The 25,721-nt window shown below is 42.2% G+C and overlaps 1 protein-coding gene across 1 annotated transcript in view; it reads left to right on the forward strand.

Annotated features, from left to right (window-relative positions):
• Positions 1-25,721, forward strand: part of gpd1l (glycerol-3-phosphate dehydrogenase 1 like) — a 92,971-nt gene that overhangs the window by 45,823 nt on the left and 21,427 nt on the right. The window contains exons 3-5 of the mRNA XM_039737633.1: positions 3,974-4,114; positions 10,837-10,975; positions 24,718-24,830. Coding sequence (XP_039593567.1) covers positions 3,974-4,114; positions 10,837-10,975; positions 24,718-24,830 — 393 coding nt within the window. The remainder of the gene's footprint in view (positions 1-3,973; positions 4,115-10,836; positions 10,976-24,717; positions 24,831-25,721) is intronic.

Genomic DNA, 25,721 nt, shown 5'->3' on the forward strand with positions numbered 1-25,721 from the left:
TAAAGAAGTAATGAAAAAAGAAAAGGAAACATTTTGAAAATAACGTAACATGATTGTCAATGTAATTGTTTTGTCACTGTTGTGAGTGATGAGTGTTGCTGTCATATTCATATATATATATATATATATATATATATATATATATATTGTGATGTATGGCCAGCTGTTCATCCCAGCCAGTACCCCCACACCGCTAAGTGGAGCCCTCCCTGCAGTATGGAGGTGCCCCGAAGACTAGCAGGGCATTATGGACATTGGAGTCTTTATTCACAGCCCTGCTGGATACCATGGGGGCAGCCAGGAGTCACTGCAGGGAGGCCCAGTGACTATTTACCTTACGCCCAGGAAGTACGTCATAGTCACATGGACAGTGAGAACGATGTGCTTCCTGGGTGAAGAAAAAAGGAATTTTTATCTGACCCGGAAGTGTTCCAGGTCACATGGACAGAGAGGGTGAAACACCTCCGGGTTAAGCAGTATAAAGGACTGTGGGAAATCCCAGACGGACAAGCTGAGTTGGGAGGCAGGGTGGCTAAGCGTCTGAGAGTGGAGGATTGGTTATTGGATTATTGTATTGTTTATTGAGAATTGTGGAGAGGAGCGTGCTTTGTGCACATTATTATTATTATTATTATAAATATTAATTGGATTTTTTATCTGGTGTCTGATGAGTGGTCTGAGGGTACAAGGGTGTGAGAAAACCCTAATTCTGTCACTATATATATATATATATATATGTATATATATATATATATACACACACACACTCTTTGGGGTGCGAGTGTAACCGACTCAACTCTGCTTTTTCCTGCGTTGTGTAAATAATTATCACGTAGGCACGTTGGGTTAGAACACAAGCTTTTATTTTCCTCCTCCAGTAAACTCCTTTGCAAAACAAAAGGAAAGAAATAGACAGAGCGTCACATACACGTCTACTTCCCTCTGCCTATTAAATAATAAATTAAATTGATTATAAATGATTAACACAAAGTAAATGGAAAAAAAAATAAATAAATAAATATCGGGCAAGAAACTGAAACCACAACCTACCCCTACAGCGTCCACCGCGCTTCTGGCGTTAGAGCCAAAAACGTGGTGCACGCAGGTTGTGAGGTGTGACGCTAATTAACGCTCGTGCTACAACAGATTATATTGTTGGTATACTATAAACTATTTACAGGGATCAACACTTTTGGGGAAGTTTATAACAAAAAAAAAATAAAATTATAGATAACATTTTACACTGTGCTACATGAGCAACTGTTGCTGGGGGTGCCAGAATCCATCAAGGAAGAAAAATGAAAAACATTATTTGTACAAAATCTTAATTTATTTATCCATCCCTAAATAATTAAATGGGCAGGCTATTTCGTATCAGTGCAATACGCTGCTTGTTAAAACGGATGACTCCCGCTCTCATGTGCAAGTCTGCGTGGATATTATGAACTATCGTATTTGTTCAAGTTCTCTTTAAATTTTAAATAGAAGGAATTTTTATTTAGTCGACAGAAATGCCTTTGGTAGGAATGTAAGTTAAATGTAGGTATCATTGCATACATTTTTCTTCACCATAGAAATGTAAAGAATAAATTCGCCTTATATTCCAACCAGAGATATTTGTGTCGACTAAATAGAACTTGAAAAGATATATTTTTTTGAATGAGATTGCGCAATTCAGATTGAGTTGACGCGCACTGCATCGAGCCCGCGTGCTATTGTGGTTTCCCTCGCTCTTACTTTTTTACCGTTCATCTAATGAATACACTGAGTATGGCTTTACCAAAACAATCATTGATGGCGAATAAAGTATCCATTATTCATAAAGCTTCAATTGGTGATCTGTCTTTCTGCGTTAACCGCATACTTTTTCATACGTCTCAGACCAAGGGGGTGCGAGGCTAAAATGAATTGGGAAGAGCTGATATATATGTATGTGTGTGTATATATATGTATGTATATATGTATATTGAAATAGTTTTACTGTGAAATAATGCAAAGAGTACGCGACACGTGTTTCGTCCTAATTTTGGGGTCATCAGGCGTACATACTCAGTGCACCCCCTCTCAGGAATCGAACCTCGGACGTCGGCGCTAGAGGTGAAGCCTCTTCCATTGTGCCATGGCATGTGGTTTGTCTATTTGAGCGTATGTAGATTGGGATATATATATATATATATATATATATATATATATATATATATATATATATATACACTCGCGCTTCGCAGTGGAGAAGTAGTATGTTAAAGAAGCTATGAAAAAGAAAAGGGAACATTTTAAAAATAACGTAACATGACTGTCAATATACAGTATTTGTTTTGTGAGTGTTATTGAATGTTGCTGTCATCAATGATTTGATTCTCATTATTTCTTTCAATCAGGTTCGTATTTGTAGGATGTGTTGTGTTCAAGTTACATTCCGTGTTTGGCAATCGTTGTAAAGATAAGAGGTTTCGTTCATCGATTCGTTTCTTACTGCATCAATAAACAGCTCGTCTTCCTCTTATCTGAGACCCGACACACTGCATGCACGGGTTTTTTTACACTGTCTTTCTTTAGCTGATATTGACTTTTTCCACCGTGTGCTTTGTTTCCTCAGTAGCTGCACTTATGAATATGTTTGTATGTGTCAGACGCTTCATATTTTTTGCTGCCTTTTCAATTGTGTAATTTGGTTTTTGTTCAGCACTCTTTGGAACTGTTGCTTTTTGTCTGCGCACTGCGTCAGTTCACGTGAGCCGCTCGGTGTACGTGCATCGAAGGTTCCCAGCTGTGGCACCATCTCGTGCGATGTCCACGGCTGTATTTAATGTTACCTAAGACCCGGCACTTAAAACTTTCTCTCACAGTTTCGCTGAGATTGTGCCAAACACCACCCTGACCATCTCATCTTCGTCTGCATAAGCACAGTCCTTCACCCGTGAATATTTAGCAGCAGTGTTTCTATTGGATTGCCGCTGACGGACGGCCTTATATGGGCAGGCACTAAATTACGTGAGAGGCGTAACTCCGCCTCCCACGGGCATCGAGCAGAAGTCTATTATAGTATATGGACGAAAAAATAGGTTCCAGTTATGACCGTTACGCGTAGAATTTCAAAATGAAACCTGCCCAACTTTTGTAAGTGAGCTGTAAGGAATGAGCTGCCAAATGTCAGCCTTCTACCTACACAGGAAGTTGGAGAATTAGTGACGAGTCAGTGAGTGAGTGAGTCAGTGAGTGAGTCGGTGAGGGCTTTGTCTTTTATTAGTACAGATACCTCTTACTCTATCTCTGCACCTTCTTGGTGATCTTTTAGTTTTGAATCCGCTACTCCTTCCAACTCTGACATCATTCTCACTGGTCTGACTACCACTTAAAATAACATTTTACTAAACTGGAAACTTGAGGGGTGGGGGGACAAGAATGGCTGCAGCACCTCATGGGGAACATTACAACAGAATGAATGACTGCCTGCCCTCAAGATCAGTGGGGACATTGTGAAGAAGGGGGGGATAAAAGATAAAATATGAATATTCGGTATTGATAAATAAGGAAGAGTTTATATGAAAGGAACAAAAGAGCAATGATACGTAAAGGAAGGCTAGGAAAGGACAAATTCTAAACCAGACCTGAGACGTTTGCAGTGGTGAGAGAGGAGAATGGGTAGGGAAAGAGGGGTGACAGGCTAAGGGAACGGAGGGAATTTATTGGGGAATTTGGGGAAGGTTTAATTAAAGGAGTAATGAAGGAAATGAACTTAATACTAGGAAATAAAGTTGGCAGGGGAGATTAAAAAACGGTATTGTTCACCGCGTCAAAGCATGAATGAACTGTGGTCTGTATTTCTGAAATCATTTGTAAGGCCGCCGTGGGTACAAAGTACAGTAACATCCTTTCTAGCACGCCTCCCACAGCCTAGTGATTGTAACTTATCCAAAAAACAGTAAAGCCCTTTGTATACGCTTATACATTTTGTATTTTTTTTGTGCAGGTGGCAATTCCAAGCCTGAAGGATGCAGCAAAGGATGCAGACGTGCTGGTGTTTGTGGTGCCACATCAGTTCATCCGAAAACTGTGTGACGAGATGGTTGGCACTGTGTCGAGGAGGGCTCTGGGCATTACACTGATCAAGGTGAGCTGGTGTGAGCAAAGTCACATTTCCTCATTCCACTCCTTTTCCTTGTGGATCTTAAGATTCTGCTCAAGGAGGATGTAAAGTTATCACGTTTTATAGACCGAGTCTGTTTTATCCCGTCATGTCCTTCTGTCCTTTTCCATTCAAGATGTGTACTTCTTTACATTTCTGGAATGTGTTGCCCCGTCACCTGCTTAATACATGACAGCTAATAGCGCTGCTGCCCACCCAAAAAACAAAATGCTGTTGTGTTTCAAGGCCTGCCACTTTGGATCTATTAAGCAATCCTGTACTTGATGTGGGACCTTCTCTTATTGGTGAGAGGCCATCAGTGCTGCTAGAGTTTGGCATTACAACATTTTAGAGAGAAAATAAGTAAAATGCCAACAACCCTTTGGATTGCTTAATTGGAGCACAGCCTCATAAGATTCTTCACTTTATACAGAAATCTTACATCCTGCAGGTACATTTAGAATTACTTCTGAGTATCTGTTATATCTGTTACAGAGCAGTATCCATTCCAAGTAGCCAGTCCAACGTGTTGTTTTAAGGACTCGTTTTAAGTTGTGAATATAAAGTTTAATAATGTTCAAACACGTGTTGTCCTCTGGTTCCTGCACTCTGTAGCACTGGCTCTTCTGTCCATGATGGTGTCTGTGAGCGAGACACTGGGACAACTGGGTTATTAGGTCTCCAGTTTGACGGACTGAAGTGCCAGATTTCTTATATTAGGACTTTCAGTTCTTTTGTTAAATTTTCCATCTATTATTATTTTTTTTAACTTTGGCAAAAATCGGTGACTTCAACCATAGCTTAAATATTTTAGTTGCAGCAATACGTACACCACGAGTAACGGCGCACTGCTGTAACGATGACGTGCAGTGAATCCACTTGACTTGAGTCTTCATCCTCTTTCTCTGTACGTTCAGCATTCGTTTGCTCAGAGGTTGATGTGTTTGCTCTTCTTCTCTCCACCCTTGCGGCCCACGTCTTCTCTTCTTTCGTCAGCATCTTTTCTGTTAAAACTGATTAAGTCCGTGTTTGTGTTGTGATTACTTTGTACATCTTCTTTCATTTTTCACTTAAGTCTTCAATCTGCCTCAAGAGTAATTAAAGATATGAAGAGGTAGGTGAAGTGACGGTGAAGGTGGTAGGGAATGAGAGTTGATTCTACAATAAAATAAAAATCAGCATCCCCAGAGCAAACCATAGAGGTCACGTAGTACAGTATACGTGTACCAAATTTCAGGTCAATTGGTCAAATGGTTTGCGAGCTACCGGGGATTTCAAATCCTGGACAGACAAATGAACAGCCACGGTAGGTAGCGTGTTATATATAACGATATTTGCACCGCATGTCTTTTTTTATATTTCTTGTTATTATTTTTTTGCTGTAAAGCGTGATGTGCTTCTTAATTATGCACAGATTCTTAAATCAAGCAAACTGCAGCCTTCAAATAAATGTGAAACTTGAAAACACAAGATGGCATTGTCTGCACACACAATGTGATGTGACCAAAGAGAAAACTGAACGCCCAGACAGAATTACTCGTATTCACTCAGGGCTGAGTGTTTGGGACCCTCACCAGACCCTTTACAGTCACCGCTGAGTGCAATGCAGGGGACCTCAATCTATTTTTCATTAGGCCCTTGTGTTACTCATTGTGTGTCCTGCCAACAGCGAGCCATCTAAGGCTTCCTCCACGCTATTATGTTTTCATTTAAAAAGCAGCCAACAATCTCCATCCTCACTAACGATTTCAAGTCATTTTTTAAAAGTGTCTTCTTCCACACTAAAATGACTGAAGAAACATATGATGCTAAAAAACATTTTGGAGTGATGATGAGGTGGAGTTGTTCTTGAGAGTCACACGAGAGGATAAGGCAAGTCAAGTGGCTGAAAATGGAGTGCAAGTGCAGTGACATTCTGCTCTGCATTTGTTTCTATAGCACATTGTCATACACAAGGTGTAGCTCAAAGGGCTTTACAAGATAAGAAAAAAAATAAGATCAGGCCATCATATATATATATATATATATATATATATATATATATATATATATATATATATATATATATATATATATATATATATATATATATATAAACGTCTACACGTGGAAGTGTGCGTGTGTGTCTTGTCTGTCCAGTCCGGACGTGCAAGGCTGCAGAATGAAACTCAAAGAGCCGGCAAGGCGACCCCAGGTTAACGAGTCAGAAGAAGAAAGAAGTGCGAGGCTACAGCATGAAGCTGAAAGAAAGCGACTCCACCGCCAAAAGACAAACTCGCTTAGCGAGGCGAGCACATCTGCAAAACGAAACCTCCGAGGAGAGAGAAACTCGCTTAGCCGCTGATAGACGAGGGGGGTGAGCACGTCCGCAAAACGAAACCGCCGACACTCTGCGTTCCAATTTTTTTTCTGACGATAACAATAGTTTCTATTAGCCTGGGCTTTTTACTGAACAGGCTTAAACAGCTAGTACTAAAAATCAAAGAATAAAGTAAGGTCTGATGGCCAGGAGGACAGAAAATACAAAATCAAACCGGCAGGGGTTCAGAGGCCACGAGACCACCCAGCCACCCCTGGGCATTCTACCTACCATAAATGATCTCAATCAGTCCTGGTTATGGTTTACAGGCTTCATGTGAAAGAACCTGAAGAATAATGGACAACTGGAGAGACCACCCAAAGCACCGATGCCATTTCAAAGGTAATCATTACAAGCTGTAAGAATAACTTGCAGACAAGCAGTTGTGATGAGCAGGATCCAGTCAGGGAAAGGCCATGTAATCCACACAAACCAAATGGAGCGCAAACAGAAGTCTCCATTTTCATCCACCCACAATGCATCACTCACTTTCAGAGAAGTATACGGCTCTAGAGGGCGTCTCTGTTTTTGGGATTCAGATTGTTGGAGTAGCTTGAATGACAGGTGACCATGCAGACTACATGCACTGGTGTGGACACAGGCCGAGATGCGGACGCTTGTGTGTGTCAGCTGAGGTAATGAAATGTGCGAATGTGTACTTGTGCTTGATGAAGGAGTGGGAGTTAACTCGCCTAATGTCTGACCCAACAGCAGAGTGGCTTGTAAAACTTCTATGTGAGTCACTAATTGTAGAAAATGTTTAATTAAAAGTTCTGTTTGTAACTGTAAACGTGGCTTTTGTTACTCTGCTCCCCTTCTAAAATGTAGCTACACACAGGCCGATGATACTGGGGCGTCAAACACAAATGCACTGCTTTAATCCATCAGCCGGGCAGTGATAAAGAAACTAATAAGTGAATGAAATAAAGAGTACATTTCACGTACCAATCCAAAGTGCCAAAGGTGACATTAGTGTGCAAGTCGACCAGCTGCCCAGGGCTTTGATTTGAAGTGGATGTGAAATAACGTGCGAGATCAATTGGGACTGTGCTGTCCAAATAAAAGAATGGAGGAGTAGCTAATTGGGGAAAATGGTCAGCCAGCAAGAGTAACAGAGGTAGTAATTACTGGTTACTGGTTTGTTGCTGTGGTGACCCTGTGGTAAGTGTGACTTAAGGTGTTTCAGTCCCCCCAGTGACCCACCAGCCCTCCAGTTGTAGAAGAAGATAAAAGCAGTTGTGAATCCTTGTGATTTCAAAACCCTTACCATGAAGATGTCCAATTCAACAATGTCTAGAAGTGTATGCGCTGTGCACAACTTTCTCTTTTTAATATTCCAGTCTTCTTATTGGTTTCAGATGTACCTTGAAAGCTGAAGTACCTTACACAGGTTACCAGGTACTGATTGCAAGTTGGCTTATCTTCGATATAAGAAACAAATCCATGAAAATCAAGTGGCCATTTTTTTGCAGTCTGTCTCTTAAGGAAGCTTGTGATCGTGTGATTTAAAAACATGAATATTACTCCTCTATTTTTCTTTCGGCCTTTTTTTTGCCTTACAACTTTGTATGGTTAAAAATGTACAAGCAGCCAGAAAACGAACTCAAACTGGGACAAAATTGTGAATGCACAGGGCAGTAGGAGGCGATGCGGAGCCAGCAACAGCACAAAGAAGTCTAATGTGTAAAATCGGGGTGCAGGTCTAGAATAAGAGGGGGCTGACGATTGAACAAGAGACCCTCCTAAAAACTCGAGGGAGACCGAGAGACACCTAAGACCCTAGCACTCTTTGTAAGGGTGATGTGGTGTTTTGTGATTGTTTAGTTTCAGGTTGGTTTGCCAGACCCTGTAAGACCGCTCAGTTACAATATTCGGGAAAAGAGGCTTTTGTCTGAGAAAGCCGTTTAGGCAGAAGGCGCAGTCAAATTAGTGAGTGAAAGTCAGTGAATATCAAGTACAGTCACTCATGAAAGAGAAAGCAGTTTTATAATTGTTGTGGTGGCACTGAAACCCCGGAATAAATACAATGGATTCCAAAGTGCACAAGAAAGGGGCTTTGTTACTGAAATCCGAATAGCATGGTGAACCGTGGAGTGACAGGTAATGAATAAAACCTAGAAACACAGGCTTTGTACAGTGGAGTTTAACATAAAGATAGAGCAGGAATAGTTATATACTACTAGGAAATCACTGTTTCAAACAAGTCCTTACTAAAACACCAGCTACACGATTAAACAGGCTGCATTGTGCATCTGTGAATCTAGATCGATAGATGAAAGGCACTATATAATAGATAGACAGAGAGGGAGAACTTTTTTTTCCCTAGGGGGAAATTTGGCTTTTTACAGAAGCTCTTTCATTAAATATCTACATAAATAAATTGATACATACGTACAGTATACACACACTCACACTCAATGGTCTGAACAGACACCAGAATGACCAAAAAGAAAGAAAACTTGTGGCTCGGCAGGCCCAGTCCCAGTGAGGAGCTATACTGGTCTATTGCTGTTGGCATAAAGGACCCCCAGTTGTGTTTCTTGACCCACTTCTGCTGAGTAATTCATTGGCTGAAACTCCTCAATGTTGATGTGTCAGAGAGAAGATGTGCAGTGTTGTTCATAATGACACTCAGTTTTGTCTTCATTCGTTTACTACCTCCAGTGTGTCCCATAACCGAGCCTGCTCTTTTCATTCCCTTGATGCTTCAGTGGGCCTCTCTTGAAGTGATGGCACCAGCCATCACAGAGTTGTAGAAGATGTGCTATAGAGATGTCTCCTGAGGAAGCAGAGCCTTCTCTGCCTGCCCTCCTATAGTTCCTCTGTGTTACGTGACCAGTCTAATCTGTCACTAATGTGGACCCCCAAGTACTTGTGGGAGCGTCCCACCTGCACCTCCACATCCACTCCTTAATTAGTGACCAGGCACAGAGACTCTTTGGAGCGGTGACAGTCCATTACAGTTCTTGGTTTTGCTGATGTTAAGCTGCAGTCAGTTCTCAAAGTTATCTCCCAGAATCCCCTTCTCTGCCTCCTCCCCTTTATCAAAACACCCCATAAGTGCAGAGTCGTCTGAAAGTTTCTGCACGTGACATGACCTTATTGTTTCGGTTAAGTCAAAGCCCAGTGAAGGTATTAAGGTAGAAACACACTTTTAATGAGTACAAATAGTCGTATTCTACTAGGCAATCACGGTTTAGAGCAAAGTGGCATATCAAGAGGGTAAAGCAAAACCCGAGCCGTCCTTCTGGGTCGACCTACTACTAAGTTAGAACCCATTGCATATAAAAAAGGGCCGTCGTCCTCCTCTACTCCCTAATTCCAAGTTAAAACGCGTCTGGCTAGGAAGGGTCTTTTCAGCCCTGGCCGTGCCCGACTTCTGATGATATCCTGGAGATGGCATACAGGATCATTAATAAGCTCCTAGGGGTGTCCTCTTAGAAATCTTGAAGTGGTCCCTGAATCCACTTCTCAGGGTCAGTGAGTATCAGGGAGCCAAATACCCAATATAGGAACTCCCAGCCGCCGCCTGTCTTTATGGGAACGTCTGCTCCACTAGCCAGTGTTCTACAGGGCCCCTCCATTTCCTGTAATTCCAGAAGTAGTTGACTCTCATGTTGCCATAACAGGCCATCGACCCTGATGGAGCTGCACGAGTTAGTACTCCTAGTAAACGCTCTGCTAGGGCGTCTTTTGGGCTGACATCTGTCTGGTGTTATCTCTAATTCACCGGTAATCCCGGTCCCCCTTCCTGTTTATTTCCTTTTATTTGTGTTCAGCCTGATGTAAAGTGCTTGTCATGTTCATCATTTAGTAAGGCCACAATTCAGTTGTTTCATGACATTGACTTCGGGGCATTGAGCAGACAGTCAGAGACAACTAACTAGTGAGGTCATTGTTGGCAGTTCTTGAACGTTTAGTTCATATTCATCAGTGTAGACAATGGGGACAAACTTGCAGAAGATTAACTGACTACTCAGGCCAAACACACAACTGTTGTTTCCTTTTCGCTCTTTTGTCTTTGCTCCACTTATCACGCAAAAGAAAACTTTGAATGTTGTAATCAGCCATAAACACACCACAAGCTTCCTTGGGCTCGGCCTTTTGTCGTGTTCAAATGAATCAATGTTGGCTTCTTTTAAATTAAGCAAATTCCATTCTTGTGATTTTGTGTGGTGTTTACAATCACCCTGCTGGGATGGCAAATGTAATGATTATGCTTAAGCTGTACTTTTGTTTTGCATGTTTAATTAGCTAAAACAATTGCTGTTGCTTTCCTAACACAGTTTGATAAGTGTGCTGCTTTGTGGCAATTAATAAAATAAAAATGCTCTTCTGTTCACCACAGGGAATAGATGAAGGCCCAGAGGGACTCAAGTTGATTTCCGATATCATCCGTGAGAAAATGGGAATCGATGTCAGCGTGCTGATGGGGGCCAACATTGCAAATGAAGTAGCAGCAGAGAAATTCTGTGAAACAACAATCGGTAAAACTTCCGATTCAGGGCAGCCTTACTCATTCTGGACCGTAACTCTCTTGTCTAAAGTGCTTTCTTACATTTAAGGCATTTCATTAGGAATATAATTGACTGTAAGAAAAATGTCCTGACTTTCTCACAGTAGTGCTGTGTGTGTGTGTGTGTGTGTGTGTGTTGCTCTTTCTTCAGGGCTTTTAAAATCCCACGACTCGAATAGTTAGGAGACAGCAGGATAACCAGAAACTCTGAGCTCTTGAGGGTCATTTTTACTGACTGGTCACATTTATTATTTATTTGTGAAGAAAATATAGCAAAGCCTATTGCCTTAATGGCATTAAAGGGTGGTTAAATATTTGATAGTAATTGTGCTGCACCTTGAGTTTAGACCCGTGTCGTGTACAGCAGAAGGAAGCAAATGCAGCGTACTCATAATCATTAGTGGCAGACCTGATTTAGTGCCTGCGTAAAGAGCCATACTACTTGAGCAGCAACTATGTAGGAAAAGGCATTTTAGACTCATTTGGGAACTGGATAGCTACAGTATAGGTGGCAATCACAGAATAACCAAACATTGTCTTGGAAATCAATAAGACACATGAATTGTGGGTAGCTGGAATCATATTAATAATAAGGTTTAAAGTCCTAATGCACCAATGTTACAGCTGCCTGCCCGAGTACTGCAAGTTGTGCACTCAGGGGTACAGACTTGGGGGTCACCTCAAAAGGTGGTTGGAAAATCCATCCATCCATCCATCACTGAACCTGCCCAATGCAGACAATCCTGGGTGCACTGGGAACAAAGTCTGAGGAGTTTGATAGAATTGGCAAATACAAAATCAAAAGAAAAGTTCCTTAAATTAAAGCACGAGCTCCATGAACTCCAGAGAGAATCCAATAATACTCAGAAAATCCAGGAATCCAAAAACTTTAAAGAGAGAGGGAGATGAAGAACAGAAGTTTAAACTAAAGTCACGGCGCCAGCACTGAGCTTCCTCCCAGTTTATATAGGGCTAGGCATTGACCCACAGCTACCCACCCTTGGCTCAACACACGGTGGATAAGGAATAGTTACATATATCAACTCTATGGAAATACATACTTGTATGGTTTAATCTTTCAAGGTGCCGAAAATGATGTAACGCCTTCAAAAACACAGAGAAGCAGGCCAAAATCCCATCAGCCTGCCCAGTGAAGGTACACACAAAAGTCTTACTTGCTTTTACTTGAGTGGCGGACTTTGGATGACTTCTGGCCAAAATGTGCTTCACTTTCAAAATTCAGAAAATATATTCTGTCAAGTACAAAAACTCTGTCAAAGTGCCCCACAATGGAGGGGGATCACTGTCAACCCCTGGCTTGTATAGACTGAGGCTCCAAACAGTCTGTTATAAAGGCAGGATTTATTGACAGAAGAAGGAATATACCACAAAAAAAAAAAAGAACACAGGAGCAAGAAATAATCAAAAGGACTTGCCTAAAGAGATGATATAAGGTAAACAGGGTCCAAATCGAAACCCTCAAGAATAATCTAAGAAATGTTAGCAAGAAGCCGAGAATTAGAGTAAAAATACAAAGAATATTATGATAGTCACAAGAACCACCTAAATCCACCAGAGTAAGTTCAAAATGAACCACACCAGACCAGGGGCGTCGCTTAATGGTGATGGACAGGTGGCCCCGCCTCTTGGGGATCCACCTACAAAATACAAAGAACGTGAGAGGGCCAAAAAACACACACAGGTGCTAAATAAGAAGCAAATAGAATACAATTAACAGGTAATGCATAATTAGACAAATAATAAATGAAGACAACAATGTTATGAATGATCATGAAGAATACAACAATGTACATAAATAGAAGCACTTTAAAGATGAGCTGGGGAGGAGCGTTGGCCTGACAGTAGCACATACTCAAATACACAGCTACACTAAACGCTCACTGAAAAATAATAAAATTAAAAAATGGAAAAGAGAAACCTCATCTTCTTGGACCTGAGTATTATGCACTTGTTTTCATGCAATTTGCTTCTGTTTTCTTCTCCCCCAGCTTTCTGTAATCAGCTGCTATTGGAGAATTAACTTATGACTTGACGTGCACATTTCAGGATTTATAGCTCATGGTGTCACCTCAGGGCCACATCTACACCTGGCAATACGTCCAGATGAAATGATCGCTCTCTCATTTTCTGACGTCTTCATCTCTGACATCGCGTCCTATGTTGTTATTTCTCTCTGTCCTTCGGACAGGCCATTAGTTACAGTATGTTGAAATCAACATGTGACATTCCAGGACATGTGACATTTCACACGTGATTAGCCAGCTGTATCGGTGATTGATGGCTCTGCCCAAAAGCGTTGATCTCGTACAAATCTGTACAATCTCTTACCTTTCATTTACAATTAAATTATAAAACTTGGCTGACCATTTTACCTAACGGCACCAACAATCCTTGGACAACAAAACAGGCACATTAAAGTTTAAAATTAGTGGTAAAAAAAAAAAAATAGTACAAATGTATTTGGGTCATAAATTATTAGTCCACAAGAGAGGATGCTTTCAGTGTAAATTGCCTCTGTACATTAAAAGGTGTAGGCGAGTCCATGCATGTGGCTAATGCATAACCTTCTTTAAATAGCCACTTAATATTGACTTCTGAATAATTATTTCTTGTGTATCAAGTGTGTGTGTGTGTGTGTATATATATATATATATATATATATATATATATAATATAATATACACAGTGGTGTGAAAAACTATTTGCCCCCTTCCTGATTTCTTCTTCTTTTGCATGTTTGTCACACAAAATGTTTCTGATCATCAAACATTTAACCATTAGTCAAATATAACACAAGTAAACACAAAATGCAGTTTTAAATGATGGTTTTTATTATTTAGGGAGAAAAAAAAATCCAAACCTCCATGGCCCTGTGTGAAAAAGTAATTGCCCCCTTGTTCAAAAATCACCTCACTGTGGTGTATCACACCTGAGTTCAATTTCCTGATTCCTGCCACCCCTGTTTGAATCAAGAAATCACTTCAATAGGAGCTGCCTGACACAGAGAAGTCGACCAAAAGCACCTCAAAAGCTAGACATCATGCCAAGATCCAAAGAAATTCAGGAACAAATGAGAACAGAAGTCATTGAGATCTATCAGTCTGGTAAAGGTTATAAAGCCATTTCTAAAGCTTTGGGACTCCAGCGAACCACAGTGAGAGCCATTATCCACAAATGGCAAAAACATGGAACAGTGGTGAACCTTCCCAGGAGTGGCCGGCCGACCAAATTACCCCAAGAGCGCAGAGGCGACTCATCCGAGAGGTCACAAAAGACCCCAGGACACCATCTAAAGAACTGCAGGCCTCACTTGCCTCAATTAAGGTCAGTGTTCATGACTCCACCATAAGAAAGAGACTGGGCAAAAACGGCCTGCATGGCAGATTTCCAAGACGCAAACCACTGTTAAGCAAAAGAACATTAGGGCTCGTCTCAATTTTGCTACGAAACATCTCAATGATTGCCAAGACTTTTGGGAGAATACCTTGTGGACTGATGAGACAAAAGTTGAACTTTTTGGAAGGCAAATGTCCCGTTACATCTGGCGTAAAAGGAACACAGCATTTCAGAAAAAGAACATCATACCAACAGTAAAATATGGTGGTGGTAGTGTGATGGTCTGGGGTTGTTTTGCTGCTTCAGGACCTGGAAGGCTTGCTGTGATAGATGGAACCATGAATTCTACTGTCTACCAAAAAATCCTGAAGGAGAATGTCCGGCCATCTGTTCGTCAACTCAAGCTGAAGCGATCTTGGGTGCTGCAACAGGACAATGACCCAAAACACACCAGCAAATCCACCTCTGAATGGCTGAAGAAAAACAAAATGAAGACTTTGGAGTGGCCTAGTCAAAGTCCTGACCTGAATCCAATTGAGATGCTATGGCATGACCTTAAAAAGGCGCTTCATGCTAGAAAACCCTCAAATAAAGCTGAATTACAACAATTCTGCAAAGATGAGTGGGCCAAAATTCCTCCAGAGCGTAAAAGACTCATTGCAAGTTATCGCAAACGCTTGATTGCAGTTATTGCTGCTAAGGGTGGCCCAACCAGTTATTAGGTTCAGGGGGCAATTACTTTTTCACACAGGGCCATGTAGGTTTGGATTTTTTCTCCCTAAATAATAAAACCATCATTTAAAAACTGCATTTTGTGTTTACTTGTGTTATATTTGACTAATGGTTAAATGTGTTTGATGATCAGAAACACTTTGTGTGACAAACATGCAAAAGAATAAGAAATCAGGAAGGGGGCAAATAGTTTTTCACACCACTGTATATATGTATATATATATATATATATGCAGGTTATGATTTATTACAACAGCTTTATTGCCTCAAAAGAATGGCACAGTGCACTTGGGTACAATCTCATAAGTTTTCAAATGACCTAAAAGATAAATTGTAATTAAGGATATGAAATAATAGTAACAACAATAAGAAGACAAATAAATAATACAATAATTAATAAATAAATATTAGTCCCAGAATAAGCTCCGTGTTTGGCGTACTGTGAGCCTACTTTTGCCCACCCCTTAGTGTGTGTGTGTGTTGTGTGTGTGTTGTGTGCCACTGTACTGACTGCACAAGGTGACAGCAGTTTAACGTACAATTGAATTAGAAGTTGGATCTTAATGCTAATAACAAGCCAGGGTCGTAAATGGCAGGTGGTCCAGTGCCGCTCTCGTGCACAAAGGCTCTTCACACTCCAGCAATGTGCTAACGAGGAGACATCATAAGAGCGCAGAGCCTCAACATACGTAGTCAATGCAGTAAAAGCAGCTCTGCTGAATTTCTTCTCACGATTACACAAATGTTTTATTAACCTCGTATACCTGATAAGCACATAGAAATCACGTAAGCTCGTACCGTATATGGAATGCCAAGGTAGTTTCAGCCTTGGTTATGTGATATCTTCTGGCATTAATTGCAGACAAGAGCTGCACAGCTGCATCTTAGAACAACTTTTTTAAGACAGTTAGGAGACCACTGGAGCCCAACAGTCCAAAGAGCTCAAGTATTACAAAAAAGATCTCCCTCAAGGCGAGTCATCAAATAAATCGCGGCCAGAACATGAGCCCAAACCACAGATGTAATGAGAGTCGGTAAGCAGAACATTTTACAAAGTCTAAGCCAAGATGCAAGTATTTGTTTCAGTTTATCCACAAACTGATATTTAAACCACACCAATAATGACATTATGCATCACACGCTCCTGGTCATTGTGCCTAACAACAGCCTGGCATACTGCATCACAGACCACAAACCAGGGCAGCGACCATAATAATAAATAAAATGATTTCACAAATGCCATCTCTAGAAATGTCCAAAATGTATAAAAACAGTCTGACTATTTATTTCCCTGACCTCTAAAACTCCCCAAACAATATCTCCATTATGTTTACAGGCCAAGGAAGAGGCTGTAAAAACCTAAAGGTCCAGAGCATGGCAGCCAGACTCCATGTATGATGTTGTGTTCTGTCTGTGTCTTTTTCTTCTGTTTGTTGGCACCGTGTTATTTTGATTATTCTGTGGAGACTGTGACGATAAAGTTGAAATTTCACTTGACGCCAGTACGTTTTCAGATAAACTTAATGGCCAAACATTTGAGGGCGCCTGACCAGCACACTTGTATGAGCTTGTTGGACTTTCCATTCCCAAGCCACGGACATCATTATGGAGTCGCCCAAACCCACAACAGCCTCCACTCTTCTCTTTCCACAAAGGTTTGGAGTGATCTGTGAGAATTTGTTCACATTCTGTTTAAAGAGCAGCTGTGAGGTCAGGTGCTGATGCTGGATGAGAAGACATGGCTCACAGTCAGTGTTCATCCCTAAGGTGTTCAGAAGGGTTCTGTGCAGACCACTCAAGTGCCTCCATGTCTTTATGGGCCTGGTTTTGTGTGCAGGGGCACAGTCATGTCATAAACCGATCAGGACCTTCACAAAGCTGGAAACACACAATTACCTCAAATGTCTTTAACGTCTAACAGTGTAGCTTGAACTTTACCCTTCACTGGATCCAACAGGCCCAGCCCGGTCTTTATTCCTTTTCCACCAAACTTTACAGTAGGCATTATAAGAGTCTGAAAGGCAGCTTTCTTCTGGCATTCACCAAATCCACGCCAGTGAAGTGTGATTCATCACTCTAGAGAACGCTCCACTGCCCCAAGGTGCGTTACACCACTGCAGCCCACGTGTTGCATTGTGTAGCGGAGCAGGTAGGCTTGTGTGTAGCTTTCCAGCCATTAAAACCCATTTGATGAAGCCCCTGATGCTCAGTTCTTGTGCTGGTGTTGTTTCTAGCGGCAGTGTGGAACTCAGTTGTGAGTGATGCCATAGACGGTAGGTGATTTGTATGCACTTCAGTGCTTAGCGGCCCCAGGACATTGACAGCACAGTGGCCTCCATAATTCTTAAATGTAAGAAGTCATGGGAGACAGGCCTTGATAAGCGAGGTGAGACTGTATGTTACCCACTTTATGGCTGTGCTGTTGTTGCTCCTTCCACTTCACTATAATGTAGTGACACACTGACTTGTGACAAAGGTGGTGTGCTATGATGGTGCCACGTTTAAAGTTCCTGAGCTCTTCATTATGACCCAATGTTTGCCAGTGGAGGTTGCATGGCTGCCTCTTAATGATGAAACACCTCATCTCCATCATTGTGAGTTGTGTCCATATACTTTTGGCCATATAGTGTGTATTTTGAACAGGTAAAGAAGCAGAGGCGTCCCAAAGAAAAGTTGGGGGCCAGTTAAGCCACCCTGTCTAATGCTAAGCACCAAAAAAAACTGAACAGAAATAGGCACTCGGGGCCACAACAGAAAAACAAATTGTCAGTTTCTCCAAATTGACAGGGAGCTCCTGCACTCCAATTGCAACTGAGGTGCCTTCTTTCAGAACATTAAAACACTCGAGACGAGAACAAGCCACTCTGCCCAACAAAGCTCGCCAATCCTATCCACTCATTTCTTCCAAAAAAACATCAAGTCGAGTTTTGAAAGTCCCGAACGTCTTACTGTCTACCTCACTATCTGGTCACTTATTCCAAGTGTCCGTAGATCTTTGTGAAAACAAAGAAAAACATCCTGATGTTTGTGTGAAATTATGCTTAAGTTTCCAACTGTGTCCCCGTGTTTTTGATGAGCTCATTTTAAAGTCACCGTCTCAATCCGCTGGACTAATTCACTTCATCATTTTAAACATTTTAGTCAGGTCTCCTCTTCATCTCTGTAAAGGCTCAGCTCTTTTAATCTTTCCTCATAACTCATCCCCTGTAGCCCTGAATCAGCCGAGTTGCTCTTCTCTGGACCTTCTCTTGTGCTGCTATGTCTTTATGGAGACCCAAACTGCACCCAGGACTCCAGATGAGGCCTCACCAGTGTGTTATAAAGCTTGAGCAGAACCTCCTGTGACTTGTACTGCACACGTCAAGGCGCTATATAACCTGACATTCTGTTAGTCTTCTTCATGGCTTCAGAACACTGGCTGGAGTCCACTAGGACTCCTAAATCCTCATAAGGTGGACTCTCAATTTTCAGACCCCCATTGTGTATTCAAATCTAACATTTTTCCTTCCTATGTGTAATTCTTTACATTTACTGACATTAAATTTCTTCGTCCACAAATCTGCCCAAGCCTGTCTGCTGTCCAAGTCCTTCTGTGATGATATAACAGATTCCAAATTATCTGCTAATCCACCCATCTTGGTATCATCTGCCAACTTGACCAGCTTGTTACTTATATTCCTATCTAAATGATTTATATATATTAAAGTAGCAGCGGCCCTAGCACTGCCCCCTGCTGGTCACCACTCTTAACATCGGCCAGTTCTGATGAGGTTCCTCGCACCAACACCCTCTGCCTCCTGTGTCTGAGCCAATTCTACAAACATCACCCTGAACTGCCACTTCTTTTAGTTTGATGCCCACCCTCTCATGTGGCACCTTATCAAATGCTTTCTGAAAGTCCTGATTAATATTATCATCTGAGCCTCTCTGGTCGTATCCTTTTGTTCTTGTTCATAGAATTCCAGCCTGTTAGTAAAACACGACCTCCCTCTTCTGAGCCCACGCTGACTGTTCAGTAAAATGCCTGTCCTTGCCATGTGCTGCTCAATCTTATTTTTGATAATTCCTTCCATTCATTTTCCTGTGATGCCCGTTAAGCTTACTGGCCTGTAGTTGGTCCGATCTGCCCTGTCACCCTTTTTATGTAATGGGATGATATTTGTCATTTTCCAGTCCTTTGGAATCTCCCCAGTGTGCAGTGACTTCTGGGGACTTGAGTTCTTACAGGGGTTTGACTGGAAGGGGTGGGTCATTTTGGGACGATGTGGGAGTAGTTCAGGTGCCCTCGTTGGGCATCATCTTGGTACTGCAGAGAGATAAAGAGACAATACTATTAGCGACAGCGCCCCCTTTCGGCCTGGAGTGGTATCACATACATCAGCAGAGTCCAAAAGGTGCTCCTGAGAGCCCCATGTGTGACAAAATGTTTTGTTCATGTACGTTCATTAGATAGTAACAGAGAATTTATTTATTAAATTGTCAGTTACTAATATCGTTTAAGATGATTCAACAGCTTTGTAATCCTAACTGTGGATGTCTTAAAATGACACCATTTCCATTACAAATGACAGGTGGTAGCAGAACCACTCAAATTACATGATAGCTGCTACAATGGCTGGCCTACCAGACTGCTTATCTTTGACTTTACATTACCAAGTTTTATGTCTTCTTGTCAACCAGCAGCACCAACCTTTTCATAAATATGCTGGCCACATTTTTCCAGAAGACCTAAATAATAAAGCTGGGTCAGTTCAGGCAGTTCCCATGAGGATGGTAGTTTTAATATGCAGTATCATCAGGCTTGTTGTGAAGGAAAGGATATCCAGTTGGCTGGCTGTGCGTGAACCTCCGAGTTGGATAATACAATTGTATCAAGTTAAGGCTTTTACTAATCTGCTGAATCAATGTGGACGTATTGTGTTTTCTAGAACAGCGTGACACATTTCAGTGCAGACCATGAACTCTTTTGTGAAGACAGAACTGCTTGGAAAGATAAGGGGATGCTTGCAGGTTATTTTTTGAAGGCTGTGCAGAGATGGACTGAGACGTGTGCCAGCAGCTAAGCATGTGATTGTGCTGGAAAAGAGACCTGCCGTTAGAGCTGGGAGAGGTCATCCAGAGTTTGAGGATCCTTTGACGTCTACCGGCGCACACACACACACACACACACACACACGCACACACACGGCTCACCTCCCACACCAAACGGATGAAGACTGCAGGCCTTCACTCCATTGACCAAAACTGGGCAGTCAGCTGGGACTAGAAAACCAGCAGGGAACACATCATAAAAACCTGCCACAGGATCGAATTAGTTCCTCTTGAAGAAATGTCCTGACAGACTGCAGAATAGAAATGTGTAAAGTTACCAAAATCTTTACTCGGTGTGTGTTTGGATATACAGTAGAATCAAGGCTTTAATGTGCAGATTTACCAAATGGACTGCAGTTAAACGTGTTTGTCCATTTTGAAATCTTTACATGGGCTCGCTCCGGCCTGTTTATCTGAATTGTGTGCTTTACACCAGCCATCCAGAGTGCTTAGATCTTCTGGTCAGGTGTCTCTTGTTGTCCCTCGTACCGAGTGTCACACTAAGGGGGCAGGCCGAGCTTTGGCAGCCTCACCTGTGGAGCTCTTTACCTCGTCACATAAAGGAGTCGTCGACAATTCAAAACGAGATTAAAGACTCATTTCTGTTCACTTGCATTCCGTGACCTTCAGTAATACTCATTGTGATTATGTAACTTGACTTCTATTTATTATTTCTGTTATTTCTCTTATTTGTATGTTTTCTTTTATTCTATTATCATAAAGCACTTTGGCCACAGCATTCCTATGTTGTTGAAATGTGCTATATAAATAAATTGACATTGTAGGAAATAATGTGCACTGCCACGTTAACAAGGTAGAATAAAGTGTGTCCAGCTATGGGTGTGTAAAATACAGTTAGCCCCACAAGTATTTGGACGCTGATGTCGTGTTCTCTCTGTATACCACCACAGTGGATTTGAAATTGAGCCATCAAGAAGTGACAGAAGTGAGGACTTTCAGCTTTAATTCAAGGGGTTTAACCAACGAGAAATTACAGCCATTTGTCACAAAGTCCCTCCATTTTCAGAGGCTCATAAATAATATAGATAAAATATACTAGCCGTCCCCCACGGCTCTGCCCGCGTAGCACTGAAACAGGACGGACTTTAAAAATCAATAAACAAACTGGTATGGCTAGCTAAGCGGAGGCATGGTGCGCTCTAACACATGGCGACAGGTAGACCGACTCAAACGGAGGCTGGCACGTGAGTGAGGAGGGCCCTGACCAGCTCCCCACTCCTGACATCACGCTTCCCCCTCTCCTCGGCCTTGGGTTTGCGTGAGTAAATCACTCCTGCAAGTGAACTGTGATACTTGGCATGATGACGGAGGTCACAAAATCAACCGGAATGTTCCAGCAAATTATAGAGAAAAACCCGATTTAAATCCGTTAAGCAATCTGTTTTCTTGTGAAAGCAGACAGACATACAGACATACAGACAGACGCTGGAGTTTATATATGTAGACATGTATAGTTTTAATAGTTGGGTGAAACTGACCCCATGGACATCACCAAATGCCCAGTTTCCTCCCTTTGCCAGGCCTTTGTGCTGCCCTCTGCAGGTGCCCCTTCTTCGTTGGTGTTCCTGCCTTCAGCTTTGTCTTCAGTAACCGATCAGCGGGCTCTTTTGGGTCAGACAGTTGACTTGGCCATTGAAGGATATCCCATTTCTTTACCTTGAGAAGCTCTTGTTTCGCTTTTGCGGGATGTTCCGGCTCATTCTCCATTTGCACTGTAAAGGCCTTTCCAGTCAGTGTTTCAGCATTTGGCTAAACCTGAGCAGACAGTATAGCACCCTGTACACTTCAGAATCCATCCTGGTACTTCTGTCAGCGGTCTTATCATCAGTAAGCACCAGTGACCCCGTTCCATTGGCAGCCATACATGCCTAGGCCATAACACTTCCTCCACCATGTTTGGCAGGTGGTGTGCTATGCTGCCGATCATAAGATGGCCCTTTCCTTCTCCATACTTTTCTTTTCCCATCATTGTGGTCCAAGTTGATCTGGGTTGTCCAAAGAACCTTATTCTGGAACTAGGCAGGCTTTTTAAGATGCGTTGTGGCAAAGTCTTATCTGGCCGTCCTGTTCTTCAGTGTTCCCAGCAGTTTGCATCTCAAGGTCACCCTCTGTTTACATCCATGATGGCGTCTCTCGGGTTTTTTCTTCACCAGGGAAAGCATTCTGTGATCATCCACTTTAGTCGTCTTTCGTGGTCTCCCAGGCCTCCTGGTGTTGCTCAGATCACCAGTGCAATCCTTCTTTTTAAGAAGAAAGTCCCTAAAGTTTTAGCTGTCCCTCTGCCTAATGATGGCCTCCTTCACTTGCAGTGACACTTCTGTGGACCTCATGTTGAGTTCCAGTGAACAGCCCCCAAATGCAAATTCATTGCTTTGAATCGACTGCAGACCTTCTATCTACTTCATTTGTCATGGAATAACAAGGGAGCGGGCCACACCTGGCCATGACACCGCTGGTCAGTCACATGTCCAGTTACTTTTGAGCCTCTGAAAACGGACGGTCTCGGTGGAAAATGGCTGTCATTTCTGAAAAGTTAATGCAATAAGTATGCTAAAGCTCCTCAATTAGAGCGGACAGTCAATGCTTCTGTCACATCTTGATTACTTCATTTCAAATCCGCTGTGGTGGCATACAGAGTGACAATTACAACACTTACGTCAATGTCCAAATACTTGTGAGCCTAACTGTATAGGTATCTTATACGTGTGGATATAATATGTTTGTGTATAGTCACTTTAAGGCCCCCCTCTAACACAAAGGAAATCAAAAGTATGACAAAAATAATTATTACAACCAAAAGGTAACAATATAGAAGGGTACAGGGCTTCAGAGGCAGAAAGCACAAAAACAACGAGAGAAACAAAATCTTCCCGTCTCCCCCTGGCAAATCCTTCCAGTTGAATTCCTCTCCACCTGACTTAGGAGTTCAGCTGGCATGTGGTCAGGAGGGTCTTTTATGTCTTCTGGTGGCATCACACCACCCCTTAATGAGAAAGGGGAGATCTTTGGGTCATCCTGCTGGAACTCCTCCTAGTGGTGTCAAGTGGCTCTGCATCCTTGGGTTCCATACATTCAGTATAGCGGCAGGCCACTCTGGCCCCTTGTCTGTCATACTGAGGACCAGAGGGACACATATTAGGTAGTTAGTGTCTCTGCCTGAACCCAATGGTGTGGTGGACTTCAGGCACACTGCCCTGGACTTGCATTGGTACCTCACGAGTCACTGGCTCCAGGGCTTCATGCACAGTTTTGGGGTATGGTGTCCATATTGACATGGGCCCACTTTCACTGTAAGTTTTGTGGAAGCAGCTGCCTTCTTAGACACGTATCCATTTAAAAAGGCAGGGATGAAGAGACGCATGTGGTCAGCAGCGATGTGTAGGTAAGCTGTGGCATTCAAGTGATGTTCAGCTGGTATTAAGAGGCCTGATGCACGCTAAGTAAACATTATGCTACCATCGCCACCGTATACTGTCACTACAAGGCAGGATGCATCCTTGGATGAATGTTGTTTACTCAAAATTCAGGCCCTCTCGTCTCCTTGTCAGGTCAACAATTAGGAGTCTTCATCAGGTGGTATTTTGTGCCGTTTTGGTGATGCTGTGCCCTCTGGCAGTGGCTGCAGGAAGTACACGTGAGAAGCAGGACAGACTGGTTGAGCTGTGGCAGGAGATCCATTCACTATATGATTTTGCCTTCTAAGAAATAAGATGATTACAGCTTTAAAGAAGACATACTGTGGAAAACAGGGCAGCAGCTCCAAAATCTGGATAGCATTGCGTGTTTTTACTTTTAACAGATCAGCAGAAGTAACGCGAGTCATAAGATACACAGGCTAATGAAGGGAGTATCGATGGTGGGCTTATCGCATCATTCTTCTTTTCCAGTGTCAGATCGCAGTTAAAGTGCAAGTCTCACTCAGTGGTCTCGCCACGCAGTCTTACTTGAGCCAATCAAATTATAGTGTATGCCTGCCTTTGATTGGCTGTCAGTACAAAGGAACCGAATGACACAACAGACAGCATGTGTCCCCTCGTAATTTAACTAGCAGTCTGAGGAACTGAGCACCATGTTCAGATGTTAATCTTGTATAAATTAAAGGCGCCCGTCTCCTGTAAATATAAAATCGTCTACTGCAGCAGCAAACTCCAGCGCCCTTCCTTAACTTTGCTTTTTAAAGATTACTTCACTGCAGCTCAGACTGCCTAAGTGCTTCATTAAAATTTCAGACGTCAGGTATAAAAGTGATAATGCAAGGCCAAGCCTTTTTCATTCAAGGGGTCTTTGATTAAAAACAGTTTGTATTTTTTTTTTTCTTCATTTGCTATTTGAAAAATGGGCTTTGCTCATCTTGTAGAGGACTTGGGCCATTAATCTTTCAGCACTGTAGATTAGAGAGGTTGCTGAGTTTAATAGGATGTAAGAAAACACAATTATTTATGCCAAGTATGTTGTTACATGTTCTTTGTAAGTAAGACTAAAAAGTAAATTCATTTTAATGTTATTTTCTAGGTAGCAGAAACAAAGAAAACGGTCTTTTGTTCAAAGAACTGCTGCAAACCCCCAACTTCCGAATAGCAGTGGTAGACGACGCAGACACAGTGGAGCTTTGTGGGGCGCTGAAGGTGAGAGTTTGGTGGCTTTCTAAAAGTAAAGTAAAGAGAGAGTGAGATGCTTCATGCACAGTTAGTGAATCAAACGCAATACAAGCTGGTCTCGGATTATGAGCGAGTTCTGTCCCTGCCGACATTCATAACTTCATTACCCAGAGCTTACACTGAATAACGTCTGTTCATGGGAAATTGGCAGACTGCATGATGCTCTCGAAATTACTTTATAGAAAAACGCTTCAAGCTTAAGAGTGCACTTTCTGAAGCAATGTTACTGTACATTCAATTACAAAACTTGTAGAATTTAAACTAAAGTTTGAAGCCCAGGCACATGTGTACAGCATGCTGACCTTCTGCCTCATCACCCTTAATAATGGTGCAGTACAGTAAGTACCTCATGGATTTGGAAAAGGCATAATAAGGAAGGTGTGGAAATCTGCTGCTATCGGACAATTGTGAGGCTCATGCCATCTCACCTATAGGACCCTCTGCCCTGAGGTGGCATGGCTTACATGTGTATTCAAGGCGCTGGGAATTGAAGCAGTGGGGTCTACCACTCAACTAAACGGCCCGCTGCCGATCAAGCTGCTTACTTATGGCGGAGCTTACAGTGGATGGAGAGAGTGTTCAGAAGCCTTCACTTTTCTCACACTTCATTGTGTTGTAGATTTATTTCTAAATGGATAAATCTGGCATTTTTGCCCATCAGTCACCACTCAATAACCCATAATGACAAAGTGAAAACCTTTTTTCTAGAAAGGTTGGCAGATTCATTAAAAATCAAAAGATGACATCTCGGACCTTGTTCAGTACTTGGGCAGCAATTCCAGCTCTGACTTGTCTCGTGTTAATTGCTCCAAGCTTTGCACACCTGGATTTGGACAGCTTATCCCATTCTTCCTGGCA

Source organism: Polypterus senegalus, chromosome 15 (assembly GCF_016835505.1).
Source record: "Polypterus senegalus isolate Bchr_013 chromosome 15, ASM1683550v1, whole genome shotgun sequence".
Lineage (NCBI taxonomy): Eukaryota > Metazoa > Chordata > Cladistia > Polypteriformes > Polypteridae > Polypterus > Polypterus senegalus.